This window comes from Neofelis nebulosa, chromosome 5 (assembly GCF_028018385.1).
Source record: "Neofelis nebulosa isolate mNeoNeb1 chromosome 5, mNeoNeb1.pri, whole genome shotgun sequence".
NCBI lineage: Eukaryota > Metazoa > Chordata > Mammalia > Carnivora > Felidae > Neofelis > Neofelis nebulosa.
The window spans coordinates 133,880,141-133,908,002 of record NC_080786.1 but is presented as its reverse complement, the minus strand read 5'-3'; the positions used below and the strand labels follow the sequence as shown (position 1 = coordinate 133,908,002).

At 37.4% G+C, this 27,862-nt stretch overlaps 2 protein-coding genes across 3 annotated transcripts in view; one reads left to right on the top strand and one right to left on the bottom strand.

Moving 5' to 3' along the window:
* TMPRSS15 (transmembrane serine protease 15) overlaps window positions 1–1,330 on the top strand; it is a 120,051-nt gene extending 118,721 nt beyond the window's left edge. Inside the window, exon 26 of the mRNA XM_058731782.1 lies at window positions 538–1,330. Coding sequence (XP_058587765.1) covers window positions 538–690 — 153 coding nt within the window. The 3' untranslated portion in view covers window positions 691–1,330. The remainder of the gene's footprint in view (window positions 1–537) is intronic.
* Window positions 1,331–3,099: 1,769 nt separating this feature from the next.
* CHODL (chondrolectin) lies at window positions 3,100–27,589 on the bottom strand. Of its 2 annotated transcripts, XM_058731781.1 has the most exons (7): window positions 27,041–27,589; window positions 14,969–15,278; window positions 13,928–14,085; window positions 9,957–10,043; window positions 7,976–8,078; window positions 5,827–5,905; window positions 3,100–4,512 (listed from the first exon to the last, which is right to left on the bottom strand). In XM_058731781.1, the coding sequence occupies exons 1-7, from the start codon at window positions 27,117–27,119 to the stop codon at window positions 4,510–4,512; spliced, it is 819 nt and encodes a 272-aa protein (XP_058587764.1). In that variant the 5' UTR covers window positions 27,120–27,589; the 3' UTR covers window positions 3,100–4,509. The 2 variants fall into 2 exon arrangements, with proteins under 2 accessions (XP_058587764.1, XP_058587763.1); XM_058731780.1 differs by lacking the exon at window positions 5,827–5,905 and having other exon boundaries at window positions 27,041–27,577.
* Window positions 27,590–27,862: the final 273 nt, after the last annotated feature.

The following is a 27,862-nucleotide window of genomic DNA, read 5'->3' as shown; positions in this document are numbered from 1 at the left end:
AGTCCCTATTAAAATGCCATAATGAAAGTAAGGAAACTTGCTATGAAAGTACATCATGAAGAATTACATATAAATTATGTTTTAGTTCTCATAATTTCTCTGGGTCCTTACCAAGCAGCAAAAGGTTCTCTTTCTTGACAGAGAGTGCTGGTGAAGATGTATACAGATGACTTTCAATTAAAGCATATTTTTGACATGTAGTTTTGAATTGATTTGCTAAAAAATAATCTTATATATCAATTGAAAACACATCTACGGGGCGCCTGGGTGGCTCAGTAGGTTAAGCATCCGACTTCAGCTCAGGTCACGATCTCACGGTCCGTGAGTTCGAGCCCCGCGTCGCGCTCTGGGCTGATGGCTCAGAGCCTGGAGCCTGCTTCCCATTCTGTGTCTCCCTCTCTCTCTGCCCCTCCCCCGTTCATGCGCTGTCTCTCTCTGTCTCAAAAAATAAATAAACGTTAAAAAAAAATTTTTTTTTAAGTAAAAAAAAAAAAAAGAAAACACATCTACAATTTTCTTTTGCAATTTACTCTTTAGGGGGATTCAGGAGGACCATTGATGTGCCAAGAAAACAACAGGTGGTTCCTGGCTGGTGTGACATCATTTGGATACCAGTGCGCACGGCCTAATCGTCCAGGGGTGTATGCCCTGGCCCCGAGGTTCACAGAATGGATACGAAGTTTTCTGTAGAGTGTTTCCTAAACCAACATGAAAGCCATGTGGTTTTCCCATTCCACTCTAAAGAGCATGGGAATTGAGAGTTTGACAAAAAAAGATTGCTAAAAGGCTTTATTCTTACCTAAGCCATCGAAATGCTGAGGATTAAGGGTGAAGACAAAAAAATAATCTGTACCATACAGAGTAACTTTTTCATTGTGAACAGTTAATCTTTCACAGAGATTTTACAATCTTTCCTTTGTGATCATTATCTTTATCATACTCTTATTTAAAGGAATGCTATGTTAAAGCATATACTGTATTCTTAAAGTTTTGGCAAAATTAAGAAAAGAAGTAAAATAAACTATTTTGCACAGTATGTTATTTTTTGAAGTAAACTGCTGTAAATTATCTAGTTCCACCTTGCTATTTTCAGAATCTCAGTAGTCTTCCTGATTTTCTATCTACATGCATTTCCAATTTCCAATTCATCTTGAGCATATCCTTAATATTTTCCCCACTCATAACAAATATGTACTTTAGGCTCATGTCACAGACCTGGACTAAATTGGTTACACATTCCTCTCAAGATAATTAAACAGCAAACAAGTGCAAGTCTACAGATCACCCCTGTATCAAAATAAAAAGGAAATTAAATGAAACTTCCATTCTTTTATTGGATCATTTTTTACCTGCATTTAATCGCACCATCCATTTATTTTAAGCTAATATTTTTTAAGTTTCCAAAAAGTAATCAGACATATCCAAAAAATGCAACTATTACAAATGTTTTTTTTTTTTCTGATCTGTCTTACAGTGGATGTTTTTAACATGTGCAAAACTTAGACACAGCTGAATCACCCATCAGAAGGCCAAAAATGTGGAATAAATGAATTTGCGTCACTGCTTTAATCTCTTGGATCATTTCCAGAGTATGTGCAAACTTCTATTTAGCTTTCCACACAAAATCTACTGATTTATTTGGGAAGATAAAATCTACACCTACTTAATACACACACACACACACACACACACACACCTATATAATCACAAGTAATAGAAGAAAGAATAAGGTTAAGGGATTGTAGACTGGCCCTACCAAACAAGAAACAAGATGGGGCTACATCTGAAAGGAATGATTCTTACTGGGGTATTGAAGAGAATTAGGGCCTCTGTGTAGGTAGAGGTTTAGGGACGTTCAGATACTCATATGTTGTACCAAAAGTCACTATCTTGGGGGGAACAGAGAAACAGAAAACAATGTCATATAAAAAGGTGTGGCCAGATAATCGGGGACTACAAATTCCTGGTAAACAATCATGGTATTTATTCTTAGGACAAAAGTCAGGAGTCTCTGAACACACTACTCTTTTTAAGACCTTTCCAATGACCTGATCTTAGGAGCAGTTGGAAAGGATGAAGTGGCAGGTATTGTTTGATTTTAATTTTTTTTTTTTTCAACGTTTATTTTATTTTTTGGGACAGAGAGAGACAGAGCATGAACGGGGGAGGGACAGAGAGAGAGGGAGACACAGAATCGGAAACAGGCTCCAGGCTCTGAGCCATCAGCCCAGAGCCTGACGCGGGGCTCGAACTCACAGACCGTGAGATCGTGACCTGGCTGAAGTCGGACGCTTAACCGACTGCGCCACCCAGGCGCCCCTATTGTTTGATTTTACTACCTGGATATTGTTCCACAATTCACCTACATTCCAAAACACGTATCAGAACTATGCTCTGAAAATACAAACACAACAGATATATCATGTACTCCTTTTCATTTTTCAAAGGTCAGCTAAAATTTTAAGAAGCCCTAAGGACAGTGTCACTGTCATCTTTTAATAAAAGGGAAGTTGATTGCCCCACTCCTCGTAATGTATGGGGTTAGTAATTGATACTGGAACAGTTACGCGGATCTGGATCAAGACAAAAGGCAAAACCACAGCCCTTGCCCATTGCCTTTCCTCTCCTGACCTGCAGCTGTTGTAGTCATGGGTGGCACAGAAATGGGGGAAAGCGCTGTCTCCTTTCCATCAAGTCCTGACTGAAGGAAGAAATGCACAGCGGGAGCTTGGAGGGAAGAGGTAGATCCCAGTCAATGTGGGTAGCCAAGCAGAGAAAGGGGGTGCTAAGTGTGGGCAGATGGAAGTTTACAATACAGCTGTCCATGCCCTCAGTCTCCAAGCAGCAGAATGGGGGCCAATGCCCACTCATCTCTATTTGTCTTTAAGTTTCACCAACCAACACTAATCATGATTGCCTTAGTGAAAGCTCTTTATTTTCTAACATCAAAGGTTTAACAAAGATGAGGTTTAAAATGCTCTATAACTCCAACTTCCATTCATACCATACTTTAACAGTAATTTGTTTTCATCTCCATGTGCTGATGCAAACAGATCTATATTTTGTTCACTTAAAAGATTTAGACAACACCCACGGCCATTCGTCAGAAACAAGAACTTTTTATTTAGTTAAAAGGAACACAGGGACATTTGAAGACCAGATAGTTACAAGTCTCTTGAGAAGGAGACACAAGCATTGAAGAAACTAGCAGAAGATAAGACAAGAGGAGCCGCAGTTCACTCTCTCAGACGAATCCTCAACACGAACACATGATCGCTGATGCCCTCCAACCCATTTTCACACTAAATCATAGTTTCTCTCCTTCATGAAATGGCGTGCTGTGCTTACCTCCACATGGACGGTGGTGACAACGCACCTGGTCCCAACCATAAGACCACCTTACATGCTAATGGAGACTGAACAGAGCTATGGAAAACCTTAGGCACACTCTGCAGCTGCTTTCACTGCTAATCCCCACCCCCAAACAACTGTCTTTGTTTTGTGGGCAAGGGAAGGACCAACTTGATTCCAGAACCCCTTAGAGAGCTACTTGTGGTTATATAGGCAACATGTGAAGACATATGATTTATATTGTGTATGCCATTTTTTTGTTCTAGACGGAGTATAATATTGTTTATACAGCTATTAACAAAGTTATTACAAAATCTGTTGAATTTTAAACTAAAAATAATTGTAAGGCACATGTCTTGCACAATTGAAATTAGACAGTTCTTGCCTCTAAGTAAAATATTTGAGTAAATTTACACCACAGTTAATGAAATAGCTTCTTATTTCTGAAGAGATTTCCTAAACACTGTCTGACCCCAGAGCAGAGAAACTGAAAGAAGATGAACCATTTCTAGAAAAGAAACATTTTCTGTGGTAATATATCTATGTGTGTGTGGATTCAGCTGAAAATAGTGATAAATTTCTTTAATCAAAACAGCATGTATTGAAAAATGAAACACCATAAAAATAAATATTAGAACAGTCCATTTTTATCAAACACTTATGTAAAGGTAAAATATTTTTGCACACTGTAAACTTTAATACAATTTACATTACGTGAACTAGATTACAACTTATGAAAGGTGAAAGAAACAAAAATAACTGTCTCCAACACATACACTTCTCTAATGTGTTGACAGCAACTTTATTTGCAAGGTCCATTCCATTTACTTGAAGTTGGGTGCATCCTTTAGCGATAAGCATGTCTCACTCCATCGTTAGCACAGCGTATTTCGTAAATGAAATAACCAACATATAAAAATTATTTTAATATTTGCCTCAAGGGGGAGCTTACAGTTCATCTTGCAGATCCTCTGAGATTTCAAGCCATTCCAAGCGAATGCTCTAGATGCCATTCCTTATGCAGATTCAGAATTCTAAAATTCTGTTTTCTGTGCTGGAGCCAAGTCGATGGATTCTTATACTTCCATGCCACTTTCTTTTCTGGTGCTTTTTGAAATCCACAGGGTGGACTGGTTTGGGCTAGTTTTTGTTCTTCCTTTACTGAAAAACATAAGAAGAAGTAAGTTCAATGCCTGAGACTTCTTACTGAAATAGGCATGTTTTGGTCCCAGGGGAGATATGGCAAACCCCTCTTATGAAAGGGTCTTTCTTCTCTCACCAGCACATCTACAAAAAATTCCAGATTATTCTAGAATGTGGAGATGGTAAATAGGCCATGTAAAATAATGAAAAAAATAGAATGATCTCTGTTTGACCCTTTGTAGTACAGAATTCAGACACATTCACACGCACACACACACACACACACACACCACAAATATGTCTGAAACAATACCAACAATTTTCATTATAATCACCAATAAATCTTCATTTTATTTGATAAGTGATTTTGAAATTTTGCTTTGTGGATATTCTTCCATTCACATACGCTGCATTTAATGCTAAAGGATTGAAACAGTGTTTTTGCCCTAAGTATAAAGACCTTCCTAATCTCCATCCCTCAGTTTTCTTTTTTTTTATAGTTAAGTCACTTAATCCCTGAAAGTTTGGCTTGACTTCAGTCTCTGCAACCAATGTAGTTCAAAGTAGATTCAGGCCTTGATAACTTTGTTCCTCTAGATCTGAGACTGAACTTCACTCTCCTTGGACGTGGAATCTGAGCCCACATTTCCAGCCCCTGTATCAGAGTTGGCTGTCTCCTCACTCTTTCCATAAAATGGCCACTGCTCAGGCTCCTGCAGAAGTGCCCATTCCTGAGTTTATGTAAGTCATCCTCCTCTAGGCTACTTATCAAGATCTAGATTCCTTTGGGTCTAGTTTCCAGAGAATGAACCCTCACCTGGATCAAGTAACCACTTCTGGTCCCTGTACATTGTGTCATGCACCTCCTGTCCCACACAGACCTCCCTTCCCCCGCATCTGCCCCACTCCCCACAGGTACTGCATTCCAGTTACTATCAGTGTAGGTGGGGAGGGCAGAACTCCTTCAAAGAAAGAAAAGAACTCTTCCTAACAAGCCTGAACAATACAATTCTATAATATTAATTGACTTCAGTTTAACTGTGATTTTACTACTAATAAAATATGTCCAAATTATATGTTTTGGAGATTTGCTTGCAAATAAGTAAGATCAACACATCTTTATCAATGAAGTCATCTAACATGAAGGAAAAAAACAAATCAAGCAAAGTTTATAAATAACGACATTTTTTAAATGGTAAATAAAGGCAGTTAAGTAATGAAGGTAACTTTTTTGTGTAGCATTAGTATTTCATTTAAGAGTTACTACCAGTTAAGGAAACAAGAGTTACTATTTTGAACATGACATGGAATGATATAAACCATCATGTGTACCAGATTGGAATTTAAACTTTCTGCAAGGCACTCAGATGATAATGGAGTTGAGTCTTTGATGAAGGTTCTCCTTGCTTTCCTGGAAGAAAGGAAAAGGGGAGGATCTAAGAACGAATGAATTAAGCACTACATCTAAGTCGGGCATCTGGAGGTACCCAACTTTGGTTTATTTTCTCACTCTGGGAATTTCAAACAAGTGAAAACTCCATAGATCTTCAAACACCTGGAAGACTTTTGCATGAATAGAATCTCCACAATAATACACTATTTGGAAGAAGGAAAACAAACTTTAAAGAAAACTCAGTTATTGGCACTATAGTAATTTTTATTTTAGAGATGACAATGTCTGCATGATATTTTTAAACCAATTTTTCTTTTTTTATAAATGTTTTTCCATAGATAATAGATCTATCTATAGATCTATATTATCTATAGATCTATATTATCTATAGATCTATCTATAGATCTATTATCTATATATATGTGTGTGTGTATGTATGTGTGTGTGTATATATATATATATATATATATATATAAACATTTTTTTTAGAGAGAGAGCATGAGCAGGGGAGAGGGGCAGAGGGAGAGAGAGATAGAATCTTAAGCAGGCTTCACACACAGTGTGGAACCCAACTCTGGAGTTGATCCCATCACCCTGGGATCATGATTTGACCTGACACCAAGAGTAGGATGATCAACCAACTGAGCCACCCTAAAATCGTTTTTTCAAGCTGATTTGTTATTTACAGCTCTTCCTTAACAGTTTTCTGGGTTAAGGGGGGATTTATATCACCTCCTTCCTCTACTTCTCTGCTTTTCACAATGACTAATCATCTTTTCATCTCTAGTCTTAGGACGTGAAGAAAGAAATGAGATATTTACTATCGTCTTTTTTCTGTACAAAATATTATAAAATTTCTAACTGTGCTTCACATATATATTGGAAAACCCAGAGGACACAAAGTGTAGTATTAATTTTCCAGGCTTTATTTATCATTACTCAAAATGTCTTATTTAAACAGCCTGTACATCACACTTTGGATCCTTTAAACAATTTATGGGAACCATTTACAGTTTATATCTATTTAATTGTTCTTTTCTGGGGCTTTTTTTACTTAGTGGATTCTTTATGGTCTATTTCAGAACAGATAAAGATAAACTAAAATCCAAAGAGAAAAATGACTTCATTTGCAGTCCTTCCCTGATGGCGGCACTGTCTCGATCAGTTCTTGTTTAAAATACTGACAAACATGGCTAGTTTATTCTAGCAAATATGTTCTTATTTAAATCTAACATATTTTCCTTTTTCTTTAAATATATATTTATATTTCATATATTAAAATGAAAAAAATTTCACCTCCAACTCAAGGGTATATGGCTAAATAGACATAAAAGAATACTCCGAAGAATCTTGCTGTTAAGATATATCATTTTGGCTAAAGATGCATACTAAAAGTGACCTACTTTTACCATTGTACTTTATTTCCTCTACTCAGAAGACCCTTTGGAAATAAACAAAAGCCTATGACTTAAATTTTTGAAAAAGTATTATAGAGTGCACTTACAAAAATCAAGTCTTGCATACAACTTGGGGTCAAGATTGAAAGGCTTAGCATTAATGCTTATATGTAAGAAACAAGAGTCAGTATAGAGTAGTTGCATATGTTGTAAGCTCACAAAGATTCAAATTTCAGATCCACCACCCACACAAGCTGTGAGAACCAAAGCAAAATTGTGTAACCCATCTAAGCCACCATCTTCTCAACCGAAAAACAGAAACAAAAGGGCACCTACCTCATATGACTTGTGAATATTAAGTGAGGTAATGCATGAATCCTGTATTCAAGGCCTATCTTATTAGACTGGATACACAGGGTGTGTACTGACAGATAGGAAAATCAGAACTTTCTCTCTTTATTTTTTAAGTGGGAGTGGAGCCCCAACCTGGGGTTTGAACTCATAACCATGAGATCAAGACCCGAGCTGAGATCAAGAGTCAAACACTTAACTGACTGAACCACCCAGGTGCTCCAAAATTCAGAACTTTCTTGAGACAAAGTAAAACTATAATTGACACTAATATTTTTAAAGAGTTATAAAAACCTACATAAAACTTTTTAAGTTGTCTCTGCATATATGAATTATTTACCTTTTATGCAGCATCTGGAAACAGCAAGTTCCAAAAGCGACCAGTATCAATAAAAGCAGTGGGATCGTTGGTATAACAACATAGATTAGATTGGGAATTATGCCTACAGAAGTAAAACAGTCAGTAAAAAAGATGGCAGAGGCAGAATTCTCACACTAACATTATATAAAATTGCCCAAAAATTCAAGGTAAAATAAAATTATTATAATTAAATTCCAAATAAATTTCTTCCCAAAATATTAAATAACCTAATAAAATAATATATTCAGGTTTAATAAAAATTAAAAACAAAATCATATTTCACTGGTTGCCATGCTTCAATTCAGTGTCTATATTTCTAAAACTATGATTAAATCTACAGTTCGGATAGAGGCTAGTTTTCATTACATATTAATAATCTTATCTATCTCACTTCATTAATTCTCAGCTATTACTTAGAAAAACAAGCACTGATTATTAAAATAATTGTTGATTTATTGGTCATATAATCATCCTAACCAATAAGGTCAGTGCCATGATGATACTTAAGACTTTGGGATTAAATCAAAATACAAAAAAATTAACTCATGATACAGTCATAAGCCAGAGACACAAGACCCCAGAAGCATAAAGACTTGATCTTAATTAAATTCTAAAATGAATCATTTTTTAGTCCTGTTCCATTACACAATATTAAGTATTCTTGGAAAAGTAAAAACTGCCACACTTCAGTCCCATACAGACTAAAATGACTTTATTGAACATTTTTTCAATGTCATAAAAGGGAAAGTATTCCTAATATAATTATTTACTAATATTTTTAGTTAGGTTTAGATGTTCTGAATGATTTTAAAATCAGTCACCTGAAAAGTAAAAAGCACTAAGGTTTAATGTCATGTTCATACAAGAAAAGCAAATTGAAAAACTATTCATTAAGCTAGCAAATCAAAAGTTGTCATCATTACCAACCTGAATAATTCTGTTCAAAATGGACCAGACTTAGATCAAACTATCCATTTTACTGTACATCACGTCCTTTATTAACTGAAGATATATTATTATCTGAGGTCCAGTGATGGGGTATTTTGAGAGTAATTTGCTATGCTTTTACTTACTCTTGAGCCCCTGACATGAAACTGCAAGCATTTTAAGGATTCAGGAAATATTTTCGTTCCTTTTCAAAATACCATCATGATCCCTTATATATAACAGTAAAGAAAAAGAGAAAGTATGTCCTACTCTTCCTCACATTTTAGATCACCTGTGGAAAGATTCTGAGACTTTGGCTCTTTGGCTCAATCTTCACAAAGCCACTAGGAAATATCAAGATTTCTGTCCAAAAATCACAGGACCATGCAAAAAGGAGCACCAAACTAATTCTTAGAGCAGTTTCTGACTGGGATTCAAATCCTAATCAGGGAATGTGCAATCTGCACTGGGATTTCATGATTTCTTTTGCAGACTGGTGTGCTCAGGGCAGCTGGGTTGAGAGCTAATTATACATACTCTGTCCACCCTGTTCACCAGTGATGTCACCTTGATAGTTTGAAATCAGCCATGGTGGGAGTATAATATACCACAGGAATCTGCAAAGGCTACAAATCAGGCTTTTTCTTTTATATCCACTCCCACACTGGTCTCTCCCTAAACATTTACCAGCACACCACTGTCTGCCGGCCGCTGAATGTGCTGATGTACATCATAACGCTTACATGTTGTTGGGGAAGTTCCCTGTGAATCCAGGTTTCCATGTGGATTACTTGGTTTATTACTAGATACATCTACCTGAGGTGAAAAATCAAAAGGAAACAAAATAGATTCTTCTATTCAAAAAACTAGCTTAGCATTATCTGTTTTAACCTAGTTCAAAAGTAAATTCCAGAGGCCAAATTTACTGCCCCCATCAACAACCAATAAGAAAAGTTAGGGCTAACATGAAGCAGAGTTTAAAACTACAGTTTCTGCTCTTGATAGAGGAGATAAAAACACATGAATTCATTACCTGCTTCAGTAACAACCACATTTTGATGGGTATCTCCTGGCTGATTTGTAAAATACGTCTTTTCTACAGGAGAAGTTGGAATGATCTCTGTAAATAATAAGTACACACAACATATACAATGATAAAAAAGAAATAGAAATGTAGATGAAAATAACAGTTTATTATAAAACAATGTAAACATCATAGCTTTTATTTCAGAGTAATAAAGGTACATGAAATTATTCAACTGTAAAGTCATCATTTAATTATCTTTGAATAAAGTATCCACTTGGTGAATCTTTGCAACTGGATCTACTTGGTGAATCCTTGCAACCCAAATCTGCATTTACGAATCAACAGCGCATCTATACTGATGACAGCCTGCTTTGGCAATAATGAAACCAAGCAGGTACAAAGAAAGGCAAAGAGAAGCAGGAATTGGGAGCATAGGAATGTGAGACACTGGGGTTCCTGGGTGGCTCAGTCTGTTAAGCGTCTGATTTCAGCTCAGGTCATGATCTCATGGTTCGTGGGTTCGAGACACGTGTAGGGCTCTACGCTGACAATTCAGAGCCTGGAGCCTGCTTTGGATTCTGAGTCTCCTTCTCTCTCTGCCCCTACCCCGCTCATGCTCTATCTCTCTCTCAAAAATAAATAAACATTAAAGAAAATAATAAAAGAATGTGAGACGCTAACTGCAATTCAGAAGACAAGCATATCAGTATAATATTTAGATTTCTCCTTGCAGTAATAATCAGCAGATGACTACACGGATTGCACTGGGAATTGATGATTCAAGGAACAACATTCTAAAGCACATTTCTGTCCTAGAAAAACAATGCCATACTTAGATTTGCTTTCGAGTAGTGTCTATTTCTTTAAAAAAAAATAAATAAATTAAGGCTTGCAGGTTATTTCTTTCCTGGTTTTATGAGACAAGACCTCCTCAGTGGCCATGCAATTAAAAAATGTCAAAATTTCTTACCATGATCTGATACTGCTGTGCCACCTACTTTTCCCCCTAGGGCACTGTTTGTTAAATTAACAGTTCAGTGAAAGTAAACTGAATTAGTAAGAAAAAAACCTGTAAACTTGTCTTTTGCTTCAAAAATATAATTCTTTGTTTATGTTTGTCAAATGATGGAAAAGAAAAAACACATGCAACATTTTAAATTAGTTTATAATGTTAAGTTATTTTTAATACCATATTTGCTACTCTTTATTTGGCCACGTAGTCTCTCTTTATTGGAAGTTTACCATACACCATCCTGTAAGAATATTTATTACCCTTGTGTACATATCTCACCCTAACACTTTGATAGCCTCCTGGAGGTTCCTACACTCAATTTCCTACAGAACTGAGGCACCTTATGCCAGTCGGTGCTCAACTGGTATTTGCTGAATAAATAATACAGATATTATTCTATTTATTAACACAGAACTGGTTATTTAAAAATTTTTTTAATATTTTTATTTATTTTTGAGAAATAGTGAGACAGCATGAGCATGGGAGGGGCAGAGAGAGAGGGAGACACAGAATCTGAAGCAGGCTCCAAGCTCTGAGCTGTCAGCACAGAGCGTAACGCAGGGCTTGAACTTGTGAACCATGAGATCATGACCTGAGCTGAATTCGGATGTCTGACCAACTGAGCCACCCAGGCAACCCAGAACTGGTTATTTTTGAAAATACTCTTAAAAATCTTTAATTGATGTAATTTCTGATTAACAAAATTTTAAAAACTTAATCCCATGTATACTATATTTAATGTCTAAGAACAAGAGTGCATAATGCAATTTTAATGAATACAAAAATTAGATTCAGCAGTATCCCCTTAAAAATGTCTTAGGAAAACACTGACAGTCACAAAGAATAGATATGTAACTCACAGAACAATAACAAAAAATAGAGAAGAGTGAAAAAATCAAGTAGTGAGTTATTCAGTTTCTTCATTAATCACTAGGTTAATTGTTTATTATTTCAGATATCATTGCTCATATTATTAGATGGCATGCAGGGGCAGAAAGAGGAGATGAAGTTCAAATCACACAGTACTTCAGGTGTAACTGGAGAATAAAGTTCAAAATAAGTGGTCTAATTCACAAATTTTAATAAATCCCACTGCTTACTCCTTTAACCCCTCGCCACCAGAAATTAATCATTCTCCACTAAAAAAGCACTGACCATAAAAGCAAGAAATTTCATCCCCTATAAAAGCACTGACCATAAAAGCAAGAAATTTCATCCCCCGGTTTAGGGGAAACCAGCATCCCCTAAAAACAAAACACTACGCTCAAAGAAAGTTAACAAATAGAAAATAAACAAAGATGAAAATATTCCAGTTAAAATAAAGAATAAAAATGCTATACACATAGTTATATATTTGTAACTATAAAACTGTACACGTGCATCAAAAACAAAAAATACATAAAGGAATCTTATTCACAAAGCACAGGTTATTTGAAGATTTAGGTGGAATATAGAAGATAAAGAAGAAAATATTTTTTATCTTAAATGCTCTTTCCTGAGTAATATGAACCTAAATTACCTAATATAAAACAAGTAAAGAAGATTCTGAGGTTGATAGTGTCCTGAATAATTTGGCAAGTATGAATGCAAAATAAAAGAAAATAGACAAATGTGCAAAGGGTCAAATAGTTTACCTAAAAGCTCAAAGAGAGGAGAAAAAGATGTTGTATTAAAGAACGCTCTGTAACATACTTTGTTGCATTCAAGTACATAGTGTCACAAATTTAAAACATCAGAGAATTTCAACTTTATATTTTTCCAATAAAAAAAAATAAAGACAAAGAACATAAGTGCATAACAGATTTGGCTTTGCAAAGGCTTCTAGGATGGTAATGATGGATTTAGGGCTTTAAAGAATAAACTCACCAGGGATATAGAAAGCTGGCTAATATACTCAAGAGCAGGATAAATATAAGAGAAGGGTAAATCTAATCCAAATAATCCCTTGGGCTTTAAGGTCTTATGAGAAAAGGAATCATGTAATTTCAAGAGAATAATGGAAATAGCAGTACTTGATGGTAATTGCCTCCCATGAACACATTATGAGGTCAAGTAGACAGCCCCTCAAAAGATTTAAAATGATACTTCCCAACACTGAGGAGGAGAAAAACATCAAAAAAAAAAAAAAAAAAAACCCGTAAAGCCTAAGTATCTAGTTTGACTTTATTAGGTCATTAAAAAGAATTACTTTACATAGTTTTTGCTGAGTGTCTACTTTTGGTCAAATTTTAATTTAGTCGATCTGTCCTCTTCACACTAATTCAAATTTACTATTTCAACAGGAAAACACACCAGTGTAGCTCAGGTCAACGCAATCTTCCCACGTGCTTCACGGGCAAGAAGGTGGAGACTTCAAACAAAAGCTATCTAAGGAGGTATGTTCCAAAGAATGACCATCATGGGAGGAACATGGCACAGGTCCCCACTTTTGTTTCCACTGCGGTTCAATGAGCCATAATCAGTCTGACTTTCACTGAGGAGCACATGCCAACAAATGATAAGCTAATGTTCCAGGAGAAAGTTGCTTTGTTCCCTTAAACTCACCAGATAATCACCCAAAGATCTGCTGTCCACGTGTGTAAATCTATAGGTGCTCTGGTGACTTATACCTGCTTCACACACATTACACTAACTATTTAAAATATTTAAAAATAGATACATGTTCTTTGTAAAACCTATTTCCAAAACACTCTGACGTTCACAGAAAAATGTTCTTTTCTCTTAAAGACATGACTCCAGATGTGTCTAGTTACTCCCTTCTATTTGACTGATTGGACAGTTTGCTCTAGAGCATGAAGTATAATTCAGTACACTGAGTGATATGACAAGGTACAAAGTAATTCCACGTTTCATAGCAGAGAAACAAAAGGATCCAAAGGAAGTGAAGCCTAAATACAAGTAGTGAAGATAAAAATAGAAGCAAATATGCCCAACATCTGCTGTACCTCCTTACAGGACTTCCTACCTGGTTCATACTTGCAGATGTAATTGTGCTTCATGTTGCACCTGTCATCATTCCACTGGTAAAGGTAGGGCCCCCCCAGGCCTGGATTGGCTGTTGGTTGATGATACATCACAACACACTTTTCACTTCCACAGGAAGGTTCATCAGTATACCAGTTTCTGCAAACAGAGCAGCGGGAACACCTCTAAGTGATTTCAACCATCCTATTCTTTTGGTTTGGTTTTGTTTCAAGTTTTTTTGTATTTAAATTCCAGTCAGTTAACATATAGTATCATACTAGCTTCAGGAGTAGAATTTAGAGATTCGTCACTTACATGCAACACCCAGTGCTCATCACAAGTGCCCTTCTGAATATCCATCACCCATTTAGCCCATTCTATTCTGACATCCTCAACCAAGTAATGTCCATAAAGAGGAAGAAGCTGTTACCATAGAGATGAATGAGCCAGTTCAGCTGACTTTTGCACTGAGATACCCGAACCTCTTTACAAAAGCCCAGCACTCTCTCCTACAGTAACACTCAGTACGTCTGCAGATGGACCCCTTGTTGTAGAGTATAAAATTGCTGCTATCGTACATGTAAGGCTCTATTTGGCTCCCAAGATTGAGGAGGAAAAAGGACCTTAGGCATTCTTAAAACCCAACAAAATAAAATCAAGCTCTTCGAGAACTGCTTCCAAGATGCCAGCATGTATGTAAGTCTCTTCTGTCACCAAATTTGTACCTCTCAGTACACATGTAGATATTTTCTGTAAATAACCTATTTCTTCCTCCATTATTTACAATTTGTTTAAAGAATAAAGTCCAAAGTCAAATCTGGTCTTGTTAACCTAGAAATATTTCTGCCTTCACCTAGAAATACATGTGATTTTCATCACAAAAGGGTTTTGACTCTAAATACAATTTTAATTTTTTTTTCAATTTATAGAAATTATTTGAATTAAAAAAAAAAAAGAAAAAAGAAAACAAAAAACCCAGAAATGTCCCTCCTCCCTTTCGAGTCCCCCACAGCACATTTAACTCCTCAAGATCCCTACTCACCGGTACTGGGAACTGCTTCCATCAGACCACTGGTAGAGATCTGGGCAGGCACCAGATGTTTGCCCCTCTCCGTTTCGCCAAAGCCCTATCCAGAAATCACCATCAGAAATCCCTGTTCCTGGTTTTGTCAGGTTTTGCAACATACTTTCTATTAACTTCTGTTCTGCTTCATTCTCCAGGCTGAGGAGGGCCCCCCCCTCGCTCTCACAAGCCAGGCGTGCTTCCTGAAAGCTCACACGGCTGGACAGTTCCTGGAAGTAGGCCATTTTGTAGCAGGGATGCTTGAGGTCAGCAAAGCACACCTTTTGGCCTGGAAAAAAGATAGCATGCATTGATTCTTTGAACTATATTCATAATGCTACTATGAATTAGGATTAAAGAACCAATCAAGGGGCGCCTGGGTGGCTCAGTCGGTTGAGCTTCCAACTTCGGCTCAGGTCATGATCTCACAGTTCATGAGTTTGAGCCCCGCATCAGGCTCTGTGCTGACAGCTCAAAGACTGGAGCCTCCTCCAGATTCTGTGTCTCCCTCTCTCTCTGCCCCACCCCTGGTCACTCTCTGTCTCTCTCTCAAAAATAAATAAATATTAAAAAAAAGAACCAATCAAAACAGGATACACTCTCCCAAGTGTATTCCCAAGAATGATTCCTCCATGGAATCATTTTATAGAGTTTATTTTTTAATTATTATCAATTTATAAAAGCAAAATGATTCCCTGGTAAACTTGTAATATGAACTTTTAAACACAGGACTCCAAAAAAATGTTTGTTAAGAGAACTCATGATTCTTCTGGCTTAGATACAAACCAATTACATAGCAAACAAAACTAGCAAAAGAAATTGCTTTTTCTTTTAGAGCAAAGAGAGCTAAAAGGTCAAAGTTATGAAAGAAAAATAATTCACAAAAGAACTTAATTTTTTTGTAATTTTTTTTTCAACGTTTTTTATTTATTTTTGGGACAGAGAGAGACAGACAGAGCATGAACGGGGGAGGGGCAGAGAGAGGGAGACACAGAATCGGAAACAGGCTCCAGGCCTCGAGCCACCAGCCCAGAGCCCGACGCGGGGCTCAAACTCACGGACCGCGAGATTGTGACCTGGCTGAAGTCGGACGCTTAACCGACTGCGCCACCCAGGCGCCCCGAGAACTTAATTTTTAAAACAAGTAAAAACCAATGTATAGAAGGTACCATAAAAAAGATACAAGGTGGCAAAATTTAAGGTGTAAACATTTGCTTTTATTGTATATATCTGAAAGCAAATACATTGAAATTGAAAGTTAATAGAGGCCAGAATGAAGGTAACTCTAGAAATAATTAACTTATTAATATCCAGCATTAGAAGTGACAGGAGAGATTTCTAGAGTACTCTTTGAAAAAATTCTCATTATCAATTCTCTGAATATTTTCTGGTTTTATAGGACATGCTATGTGTGAGTGTCAATTGCTCAGCCAATGACTTCTCTTTTTACACAGGCAGCTCAAATGAGTCATAAACTCCAAATAAAATTTCCTAAATTTGAACTTAGAGAATCAAGTACTTAAAACAAACAAACAGAAAAGAAGGGCATTTTAAATATTAAAAAGCCAAATGGCTTAGGGTTGGAATAAACACATCAGGAAATAAAGGAGCTATTAAAAATCTCATCAGATGGGGCACCTGGGTGGCTCAGTTGATTAAGCATCTGACTTTGGCTCAGGTCATGATCTCACAACTCGTTGGTTCAAGCTCCACGTCGGGCTCTGTGCTGACAGCTCAGAACCTGGAACCTGCTTGGGATTCTGTGCCTCCCCATCTCTCTCTTTCTCCCCCACTCACACTCAGTTTCTGTCTTTCAAAAATGAATAAATGTTTAAAAAGTTTAAAAAGATAAAAAATAAAAAAAAATAAAAATCTCATCAATTGCTAATTATTGTCAATTTCTATAACTTGGATAGAGAGCAGAGTAAGCTGAAATTTGTTGAAACTCATCTTTCAAAGATGGTTAAACAATGAGCTAAAAACAAATTAGGTGATAAATATTTAGCAGACTTGAGAACAAATTATTTTTCAGCTTTAGAGTCTCCATTTATGTATTAAACACACACCAAATAAAAATGACTTCTTCAAATTTATTATAAAAAATGCCCTATTAGACTGGTTGAGATTAATTCCTTTATGAGTGTGAAAGGGGTAACACTGCATTTCTTTTAAACTTTCCCTAAATTAGAATTTCATTAAAATCACATCCAAATTCATTTAAATTTACCTTTCCCTACAGGTAATCTTAACTATTGCTAGTTTTATTGCATATTTCTTTAGGAATAAAGATTGGGGACCACAAAATGTCCAAAATCCATGAATAAATAAATAGAATAATCAGAATTTGGAAAGGAAGTTTAAAATGTAATTTATATTTATACTTGTATTTTAAAGGTTTTTATGAATTACAGCGCTTGATTAAGCCACCTATTCTGATATCCCTAAAGATTTTCACAGTATATACATAAATATGTGTGTGTACATTATACACATATATACATATATTTTTAAGTCATATATGTGTTTGTGTGTGTGTGTGTGTATACACACACACACACACACAGAGAACAACAAATGAAGCTTAGAATAATTTTTGAGACTTCTTAATGGAATATCATCTTTTATAAAACTTCATTGTGTGACATCACTAGTTTACTTCTGCTCTAACAACATCTGTGAAGACTTAAAGACACAGGCAAAAGTTTGATTTAAAAAAATCTCTCAGAATCAAATTTCACACACCTCTACATGTGAATTTCACATTTGTCTACATATTAAGCAGAATGACTTTCTCCTAACTACACTATGGATGATAATAACATCAGGCCATAATAAATCCACATACATATCAGGGATATTAGAGTGTACAGGATTCAGCTAACTATCAGCAAGGGAAGTCCTATCGCTCTGTTGTTTAGATTTGCCCCCTTATTATCACCAGACATGTACGCCAAATGATAGACAATCTCCAGAATGACCAACCTGTTTCATTTTGTTTTTCATTAGCTTCTTTGGGTCACTTCTGATCTCTGCTATCAACTTTAAAAACCACCACGAATCCCTCTCTGTCTGTTATTTCTTTATCCCAACCCACTGTCCATAGCCTCCACTCCTTTCTTAGTCTTTTTCTGAGTTCAGTTTAGATTTGGCCTCAGAAAACAGACTATGAAGCATTTAATGTAAAATAAATTCAAATTGTAAATGTAAAATAAAGTCAAATGCTAAGAAACTAAGGCATAGCTTTACTGCTTTCTTAAGATTCATCTTCATGAACATTACTCTTGTTGGGATTGAAGGTTTTTTTTCACTTGATATTTAATTTTGTGGCTGATCAAAAAAATTTGTCGGTAGTGGAGGGAGGGAGTGTTATTGTACTTAAACACTGGCTAAAAACTACAGCATTCAAACATTGGATTCTTAATTATAGTACACCACACTGAGTCAACATTGGTACCACATCCATTCTCCCCCAGAATCAGCAATTAATGACCTATGATGACACTCAAGTCAGGAGGAAGCAGAAATCCAGAGGCCATTAACCTCACAACGGTGTTTGAATGACAGGCATTCAGTATCATGACACAAGCTGAGAACAGCCATCTAATAAAATAGCAGTTGGAACAACGCAAGCACAACACCCAGTAGTCCTCTCTGTCTCATTAACTGTGATCTGGACCCAGAAGCAACACACTGAATAATATGAACAAATTAACAGACTTCCCCAACTAATTGTTAATGAAAATGAAAATGCTAGTATGATTGACCATAGGAAAATGGAATTAAAGAGACTTCAAGAGGACAAATCAGTCTCAGATAAATAATCCTTGAGAGATGATCATGGAAGTCCCAGTGGCTGATTCTAATACAATTATTTATTTTAATTTCTCCTAATTTATTATTAGATTTTGTGATGACTTCATTGTTTAAAATGGTTGTTCCTGATGATATTCTAAAACTGTCATTAAGCCCAGTAAGTGTTGTGCCTGCATTTTTAACGCAAGCTATTTCCATTTTCATCTCCTACATCCTTTACATATTTCTAAGTCTCAAAATATATCGTAACTGCATTCCCTTGAGTTTTCAACTTGCTCAATTTTTCACTCCAAGAACTCTCAGACTTGGATTTGACTCCAGCATTTCTGAAATATTAAGCTTGTCCAACAAGATTGTTTTGCAAGATGTCAAAAAGAAGCCGACTTAAAAAAAAAAATCACCAGAAATTTGAAAGAGCAAACATTATTTATGTAACAAGGTTAGCACAAATTCAGAGGGTGCCTACGTGGGATTGATATGCTAAAAGTCTCTGTTCATGATCTTTAATGTATTAAAATATAAGTGCAACACAGATTTATTTATGGTGAGGGCACAGAAATGATGATAAGAATCAACTCATTTATAAAATATGATAGCACTTCGATAGCACTCAGTTAAGCATCCAACTCTTGATTTCAGCTCCAGGTAGTGATCTCATGGTTCGTGGGGTCAAGCCCCACATCGGGTTCTATGCTGTCAGCATGGAGCCTGCTTGGGATTCTCTCCCTCCCTCTCTCTTTCTGCCCCTCCTCTGCTCGTGTGCACACACTCTCTCTCTAAAAATTAATTAATTAATGTAAAAAGATAGCAATTTGAATAAAATGCTTAAGAGAACTTTAGTGCAATGTGGAAATTTGTAACACCACTACGTGAGTCCACAGAGAAATAATGCTGATATAAGAAAAACCTAAGATAGGGATTATATTTAATTACTAATACTGCACAGGCCCTAAGTGGTAGCTGGCATGGCATTGTTTGTGACAGGTATTCTCTCTTTAGTTGTGGAGGATGGAGTTGTCCAGGGTCGTAGGTGAGGAGGTAGAGACTGTGGTGGCTGCACAACAGAGGGACCCTCCGGGGATCAGAACAGGGGCCAGGTACTTGCACAGGCAGATATTCACTCCAAAGTATCCACCGAATATCAGCTGTGTCCTCAGACATTGAACGGAAAAGTCACTAGCAGTTCAGATCTACCAAGTCTGTTTTCACAAAAGGATACACATACATTGTCCAGTTTTACTACCGTTTATATATCATCAGTAAAGCTGACAGTGTGAATTTCTTTACATCCAATTCTATTTTACTACTGACTATGGCTTCCATGTGCAGATTTGGTCCAAGCTGTAGCAAAACCAGCGAAAGCAGCTATTGAATGCTCACCACCATTTCAGATGGTCACATTTGGCTGTCATGGCAGTGGAACTCCAACAGCTGGGAAACAAATGTTGCCCTAATTCCCAGAAAAGTTCCATTAATACAAATCTTCTGGAAGCAACTTTTCCCACTTCTGTAAAGGCTCATCTTCCTACAGAACCATTGAGATGACCTCTCTTCTCATTCTGTGAGATCACATGGAGAATCCTTTTCTCTGATCTTTAAATGTTACATTCAAATAAAATCTGTCATTGACTGTTTTGAACAATAAGAATTCTACAAGCTTCCACCCACAACATCGACTTCCATCTACTTTTCTACTACCCATAAAATATTTAGATGAATATCCAAATAACCATATCACAGTGTTATTACACAAGGCAACATTGATACTAACAATAATTTATTAAATGTCACCTAGCATCTCCAAGGACAAACATTCTTTGATTGTTGTTTTATATACAAGCATGACAAAAGACTTTCCACCTAGGATTCTGCACCTGTTAATTTTATACATACATGCATACAGAACTACATATATCCACGTGAACTTTCGTTTAGAGATAATTCTCAGGACTGCCTACTAGAGTAAACATTCCTATCACGGTCACAGCTAAGATTCTGCTATTCTATTATTCCCATGAATAGATAGTTTTGTCTTCTGTCATAGTCATGAAATTCCTTTAGAGCTAAATATTGGCAGTAAATGCTTTTGACCTTGATGTAAAATTGGAGCCAAATTCATAAAGTTATGGCAGTTTACTTTTTTCTTTCTGAATAGAAAGGATCTATGATTTAGCTTTATTTTGCTTATGTTTATTAACTTTCTGACAGTTGAGTCCTCTGTTAGTAAAGTAATAACATTTTCTTATACCTCACATTATCATCATATATTATCAATATTGAGTATTAAGTTTATATCATAATTTTTAATAAAAATATAGAAGATATTGTATGAATTCCTATGGCTCAATCATGATCTACTTTTGTTACAAAAAGAAAAAAAATTGTACAAAAGAGAATCTACATGATAAATCTTTCCCAAAGCAGACTGACTGAACTTTGGACATGTTACCAGAATCCCACAAAATAATTTGTTTTTCCTAATTCTTTCTTACCCCTTCTCAAAATCAAACTGATAAATGGGTAGATCCCACATTATACAGAGTGACATGACCTCTGATAACAATACCAACATTTCCGAACTAAAAAGAAATTCTTTGAAGCATTCCGTGTTCAATATTACACCTACTTCTTACGAGCTATTCTTTATTTAAAAAAAAAAAAGTTTTGTTATAATAAACTCTCATTTTTGTAACAGATTTTATAGTGCAATTAAATACATAATGTGCTATTATGAGTGTCCTGGAATCTATTTTCTTACATTAATAAACAAACTCAAAACTGGAACCCTGGGTCATTTCGTGAATGGTGGTGCCAGCTTTGCAAGGCCCTACCTCTCCCACTGGGAAATACCACAAGCTTTGAGAAGGCAATGGGACTCCTTGCTCAAACTCACACTTATCCAACTGGGCCACCCAGGCACCCCTACTATGCATATTTAAAATTGAGGTCTAAATAGCAAATGGTAAACCAAGTAACTTTGTGACTTAAAAGTTCAAGCATTCAATCAGAAAGAACTGGTTTTGAATCCCAGAGCTATACTTGAATTGTAGGTACACTGGGAACATTACTTAAATGTTCCTGGCCTCAGTTTTCTTACCTAAAGGGAGCGTGGTTAGGAGTTCTAAAGAAATACAGATAAATAATAATAGCCATTTATCAGTAGTTTAGCATGGATGTTCTCACTGCTAGCGCAATCCACACCTTTGGGTAAATCAGGAAAAGATGTTCTTTCCTGGTGATACAGGCTGTTGAGCTAGAAAAAGTAGTGTTTCCCTTTAGGTGGCCTCAGCTCCAGGCGCAGAACTTGCATACTGAGCTCCCTCTCAGCTTCTTGGGACACACCTCTGTGCATGACACAATCTGCACAAATCTTTTCAAACCCCTTGACCCTCCAACAATCCTGTGCTGTTGGTCTCATCACGTAGATCTCATCCTATTTTAAAAATGAGGCAAGGGGGCATAGAAAAGTTAGATAATTTGCCGGATTCACACAGCTCATAAATCGGGGTTGTGAATCAGGCAGTCTAGCCCCACAATCCATGCCTTCGCCCAGATGTCTATGCTGCCTCCATATATGTCTCAAATGTAGTATTTTTTCTAAAGTGAAATATTTAATGAATAAAGGGACTGATGAATATACACATTATTCGGGTTTTCCTTGTTATAATTATTAGCGTTGATCTGTTATTGATTAGCACTGCTCCTATATGCAAGGGTTTGTGCCTTGAGAGTTTGTTTTTCTGAGCAGCTTGTGAATTTTCTATTACTCTACAATTAGACATGGGATTAATATTGGGACATCTATCTCATATTTTCAAACCACATGCAGCCTTAATTATTTTATCTAGTTCTTTCCTTTTTCCAAATAAAGCAAAGCCCAAATGAATTTTTCCCAATTACAAAAAGTGTAACTTCAGTCAAGTTGTCAGGCATGTTATATTACCAGTAATATGTTACCACAGTGAAAGAAACAATCCTGCCTGAAAGTTGTGTACAGCCATCCACCTGTATGCCAAGTGCCTAGCACAGAAAGCTGTTACAAAATCTAGTGAGAACATCAGCTGGGTTTCCACCTTGGACCCCTTTATATAATACTACCTCTTTTTTAACATTAATGTAATGGATATTACCTTCCTCAGGAAGAAGAGTTATAAAAACAAAACTATAAAATAATGAAAAATAGCAGTTAAGGAGTAATGGCTACGATAGATGTGTAATTTATTAGATGACTAGTAATAAGATTAATGTGTTCCTTTCTTGCCCAAGAGATACTTAAAGTAATTGCATCTTTGAAAACTGCTCTGTCATCACTTTATGCTTTTGATGATGTCATGCAATAGTACCACAGGCTGAGATATGCTCAGCAGATTTTTTTTGTATCTCCTTTGCTATCATAATAATCTATGGACTACTGGTCACCACCCACGCACTTGCATAATTCTGTGGCATCTTCACAATAAAAGAAATATGTCTAAATCACCCAGACTCCAATGTAAAATGCATGCCAATTTTAATGAGTTCAAATTAATACATATTACATTTTTCTGCAGAAATTTGGAGGCACCATGAAATACACTTAGTGCCATTTTGCTGCATCAACAAATTGGGGATCACCGCTATGTGTACTAAAAAGAAAAAGCAAGAATTAAAAAAATTCATTACTTTAAAACACTTAAAATGTTTAAAAGTATCCACATGCTCTTCAGACATATCTTCCCATCTTAGAAACCTGAGTTTTGAACACTTCCTTTTCATATGTATCCATGTCCCCATAAGTAAAATCCTCTTATCTTTGTCCTAAAGAAGATGTCATTATCTACCAGTAAAGTCACAGAATTAAATGATTGTACTTCCTACAAATATTCTCTACACATCTGTGTTCAGCAACAAATCAGTACAAATCTCAGATTCTAAAAGAAGTTCACAACTTTGACTCATAAATTCATTAAGTCTTGCATTAAATACTCTTTAATTCATGAAATCACTCTCGTGGTTATCTATTTTTATTATATATTTGTGCATCAGAATAAGCATGACCACTAACCTATAAAAACACTTAACTATTACTGCTTGATGCTATTAACCCTTATGGGACAGATTATGATGATGAAGTTTGAAATGTAATTTCTTATTAAAATATTTTAACTTCATTTATAAATAATGCTTTCTATTTTTAAAACAGTGATGTATTTAAAAGTATTGGAGAGTATCTTATTGAATATTTTAAAGTGCTAAAACGAAGAAAATTTTTATAGAGGATTACTTTGCAAGTTCCTGTCTTTTTTCTGGTGTTTAATTAGTAGTATTTAATTACTAATAGCTGTACTGATATTTAGCAAATAGAATATAAGTATTTTCCTAATAATGGCCCCTGAAAGCTTCTTGCATTGGGCAGACACTCGATTAGAATTTTGGTAAATAGCCCCCAGTGGCAGGAAAAAGTTGATGCATACCTCAAAACTTAACACTGATCAGGCAGACAGTAGACCTACAACTTTCAACATGTCATGTTTTAGACTGTCTGCACTCATGCTATTATGGCGAAAATATATTTTTAAAAATTTGTCTTCAAAGGATAAAGTCACAAGTTTATAATGATCGAATTTTAATGTGATTTTTAGGGCCAAAGGCAATTAAAATAGTCATAAGAAAAACATAACTAAATAATTGTTTTGATATAAAGTAAACATCATCATTTATGTTAAATCAAATAAATCATGTTCAGTTAATTAGAAATTTTCCAGATGTCACCTACAATATGCTTATAAATATTTAATAGGAAAACACAGCAAAAGGTTTGCAACAATTTATGCAATAATACAACACAAAATAAACTTCTCATTAATAATCTTTTAAGTTCTGTTTTTACTTTATATATTTCTTTTCCGCAAAGTTTATGGCATGTAAACAAGAATATGCCACATGGATACTACTTAAGTCAATGGAGTGTTTCTATGTGTTTAAAAAACACCATATGCTAAAAGCCTGGTCTGTGCTGTTCATTTATTTGTAAGAGTAATTCTCATAAACACAAAGTCAGCCAAATATGTAACTGACACACTCAGGTCTACATAATACACTTTTTCTTCAAAGTCAAATTAAGGGGGAAAGGATCTAATATTATGGCTCCTGTGACATCCTTACCTGATACTGTAAAGTTTTCATTTTATAAATATAAAGACTCTGATTTTCTCCTCCCCCACCCCCTATATAAGCAGCATGTATGTCCAAATGATAGTTCACAGTGTATTTAATTCCAGTGTCTCCAGAGGGCCAAAAGTTAGTGGAGAATGATTGATAACTAGACATTTAAGAATTATATTCTTAAGATGCAGAACATCACATATTGCTGAGGGGAAGATCAGCAACAATTAAGCTTAATATGTCAGTTTCTAAAGGTCTGGCTTCACTACTGATTAAGTACATGTCATTTGTCATCTATCTCTACCTCTAGTGACACCTGTTATACAGATGCACAGAATGTGAAAGGGAATTTGTGCTTTTTACATTAAAAAAAAAAAACTTCCACACTTAAAACACATGCTCACCTACATTCAACAAATATTTACAGAAACACTTTATTTTTTTTTTCTGGTTTCTCTTTCTCTTTTTTTTTCAGTATATGAAATTTATTGTCAAATTGGTTTCCATACAACACCCAGTGCTCATCCCAAAAGATGCCCTCTTCAATACCCATCACCCACCCTCCCCTCCCTCCCACCGCCCATCAACCCTCAGTTTGTTCTCAGTTTTTAAGAGTTTCTTATGCTTTGGCTCTCTCCCACTCTAACCTCTTTTTTTTTTTTTCCTTCCCCTCTCCCATGGGTTTCTGTTAAGTTTCTCTGGATCCACATAAGAGTGAAAACATATGGTATCTGTCTTTCTCTGTATGGCTTATTTCACTTAGCATCACACTCTCCAGTTCCATCCACGTTGCTACAAAAGGCCATATTTCATTCTTTCTCATTGCCACGTAGTACTCCATTGTGTATATAAACCTCAATTTCTTTATCCATTCATCAGTTGATGGACATTTAGGCTCTTTCCATAATTTGGCTATTGTTGAGAGTGCTGCTATAAACATTGGGGTACAAGTGCCCCTATGCATCAGTACTCCTGTATCCCTTGGGTAAATTCCTAGCAGTGCTATTGCTGGGTCATAGGGTAGATCTATTTTTAATTTTTTGAGGAACGTCGACACTGTTTTCCAGAGTGGCTGCACCAATTTGCATTCCCACCAACAGTGCAAGAGGGTTCCCGTTTTTACAGAAACACTTTAATCAACATCTCAAGAAATTTCAATAAGGATGGTTATGCTCAAGTTTCCTGTAAGGCCCAACTCATTCACCCTAAGCTTTTGAGACTCTTCGTGTTTTCTTTAAGAGTCCTTGCCCAAAAGTAAGGAAGGGTGAATACGATATAAATTACTCAACAACAGAAGTCGAAGAAAAATTAAAATCAGAGCGAATGCTGGGAAGCTTGCCAATTCTGACCCATTTCCCTGACACTGACTCAATCCACCTAAATGGGCACCTACCGTGTGCATGGACCTGCGGTCATTACCATGTACACCTCTGCCCAACTCGAGCTGACTTCATTTTCTGAGAAGTCCCTAAGTTGGAATAAGGCGTGCAAAGGAAAGGAGTCTACAATGATCGGTCAGTCCCCCGTTCTTCGTCAGCGCTCCCTGAGAACAAAGGCTGTGCGCCCGGGAGTCTGTGAGCGTCCCACAGCTAGCAGGTCTGGGCTGGGAAATCATCCGAGTGAACACCGTGCGGAGACTGAAGTCGAGCCAGACCAACAGGGGGTGACATTTCTGCAGTGGTTCTTACGGCTTTGGGTTTCCTCTGCCTGCTCCATGGTACCCCACCCCTTTTTGCAGGTGCCAAGCCCTGCCCGGTGGCCAACTCCCTTACAAAGAAGGTGGAAATTACTCCTGGAAAACGCTGTAGTGCTCATGATGAAGCAGAGCTCGCTTCACAGCTACGGAACCAGGCACTTCCAAAAAATTGAAACTTTTCTCTGTGCGTGTTTTGTGGGGGAGGGGAAGAAAGCGGAATACGATCTTTTCCCCCCACCCCCACGCCCCCTGCTCATCTCGGCCCCGTACCCTGCACAGGTTTCCAACCTTCAGGAGAGCCTTCACCCCAGGACCGGCGGTCCCGCACCACCGTCGTCCGCGCGCCCCGCGGTCCCCTCTCCCGGCTCATCCGCCCAACGGGCGGCCCCCTGACTCACCGCTGACCACCCGGCGGCAGAAAACTCCGTGGCCGCAGAGCAGCGCGGCGCCCAACAGCAGCGAGACCACGCGGCTCATCGCGGCGCGGCGACAGCAGCAGGTGTTGCGCGGAGCGAAGACGGCCTCTGCCCGCCGCGCAGCGGTAGCTCTAACCTCTGAGCCTCCCTGCCTCCCCTCCGGGCCCTACTCCCACCGCCGGAGCCCAGCTGGCCGGCCGCCTGCACTCATTGCCTTCGGCGGGGCCTGCAGCCGGGCGCGCTCTTGCCGCGCGCGGGTGTGATGGGCTAGAGCGCACCACACGGCGGGTGCGCGTTGAAGGAGAGGAAGTAGAAGTTAGAGGGTCCCGCGTCTGCCCCAGAGGTGAAGCGGAAGCCCCGGGCTGGACCCCCGGGCTGGACCCCACTCGTGCCCTGTGCTCCTCTCCCCGGCCTCTGGCTAGCGTAGGAATGAGCCCGTGTGCCTAGTCCCGGCTCTCAAGGCGGCAGCGACAGCAGCAGCAGCGGCGGCGGCGCTGTGCTGGAGACGCGGTCTTATATACCCACATCCCAGGGTTCCAGCCCCTCTCGCTAGCAATGATTTTTAACTACTTCGTCTCTCCCGCTCTGCGGAGCATCCCAGCCCCTCCCCTAAAAACTAGAGCCACTTTGAAAAAGAGTGCAGTCAGCAGCCCCACCTCCTCCCCTCGCTTCCCCGGGTGCCCTCTTCCCATTCGCTAACGGACCCGATACTCGTTTGTGTGAAATGTGACAGCTTTGCTATTAAACTCTGGCAAAAGTTGGATCCATTTGGTTTTCTCAAAGATTAATGTCCACGGGGATGCC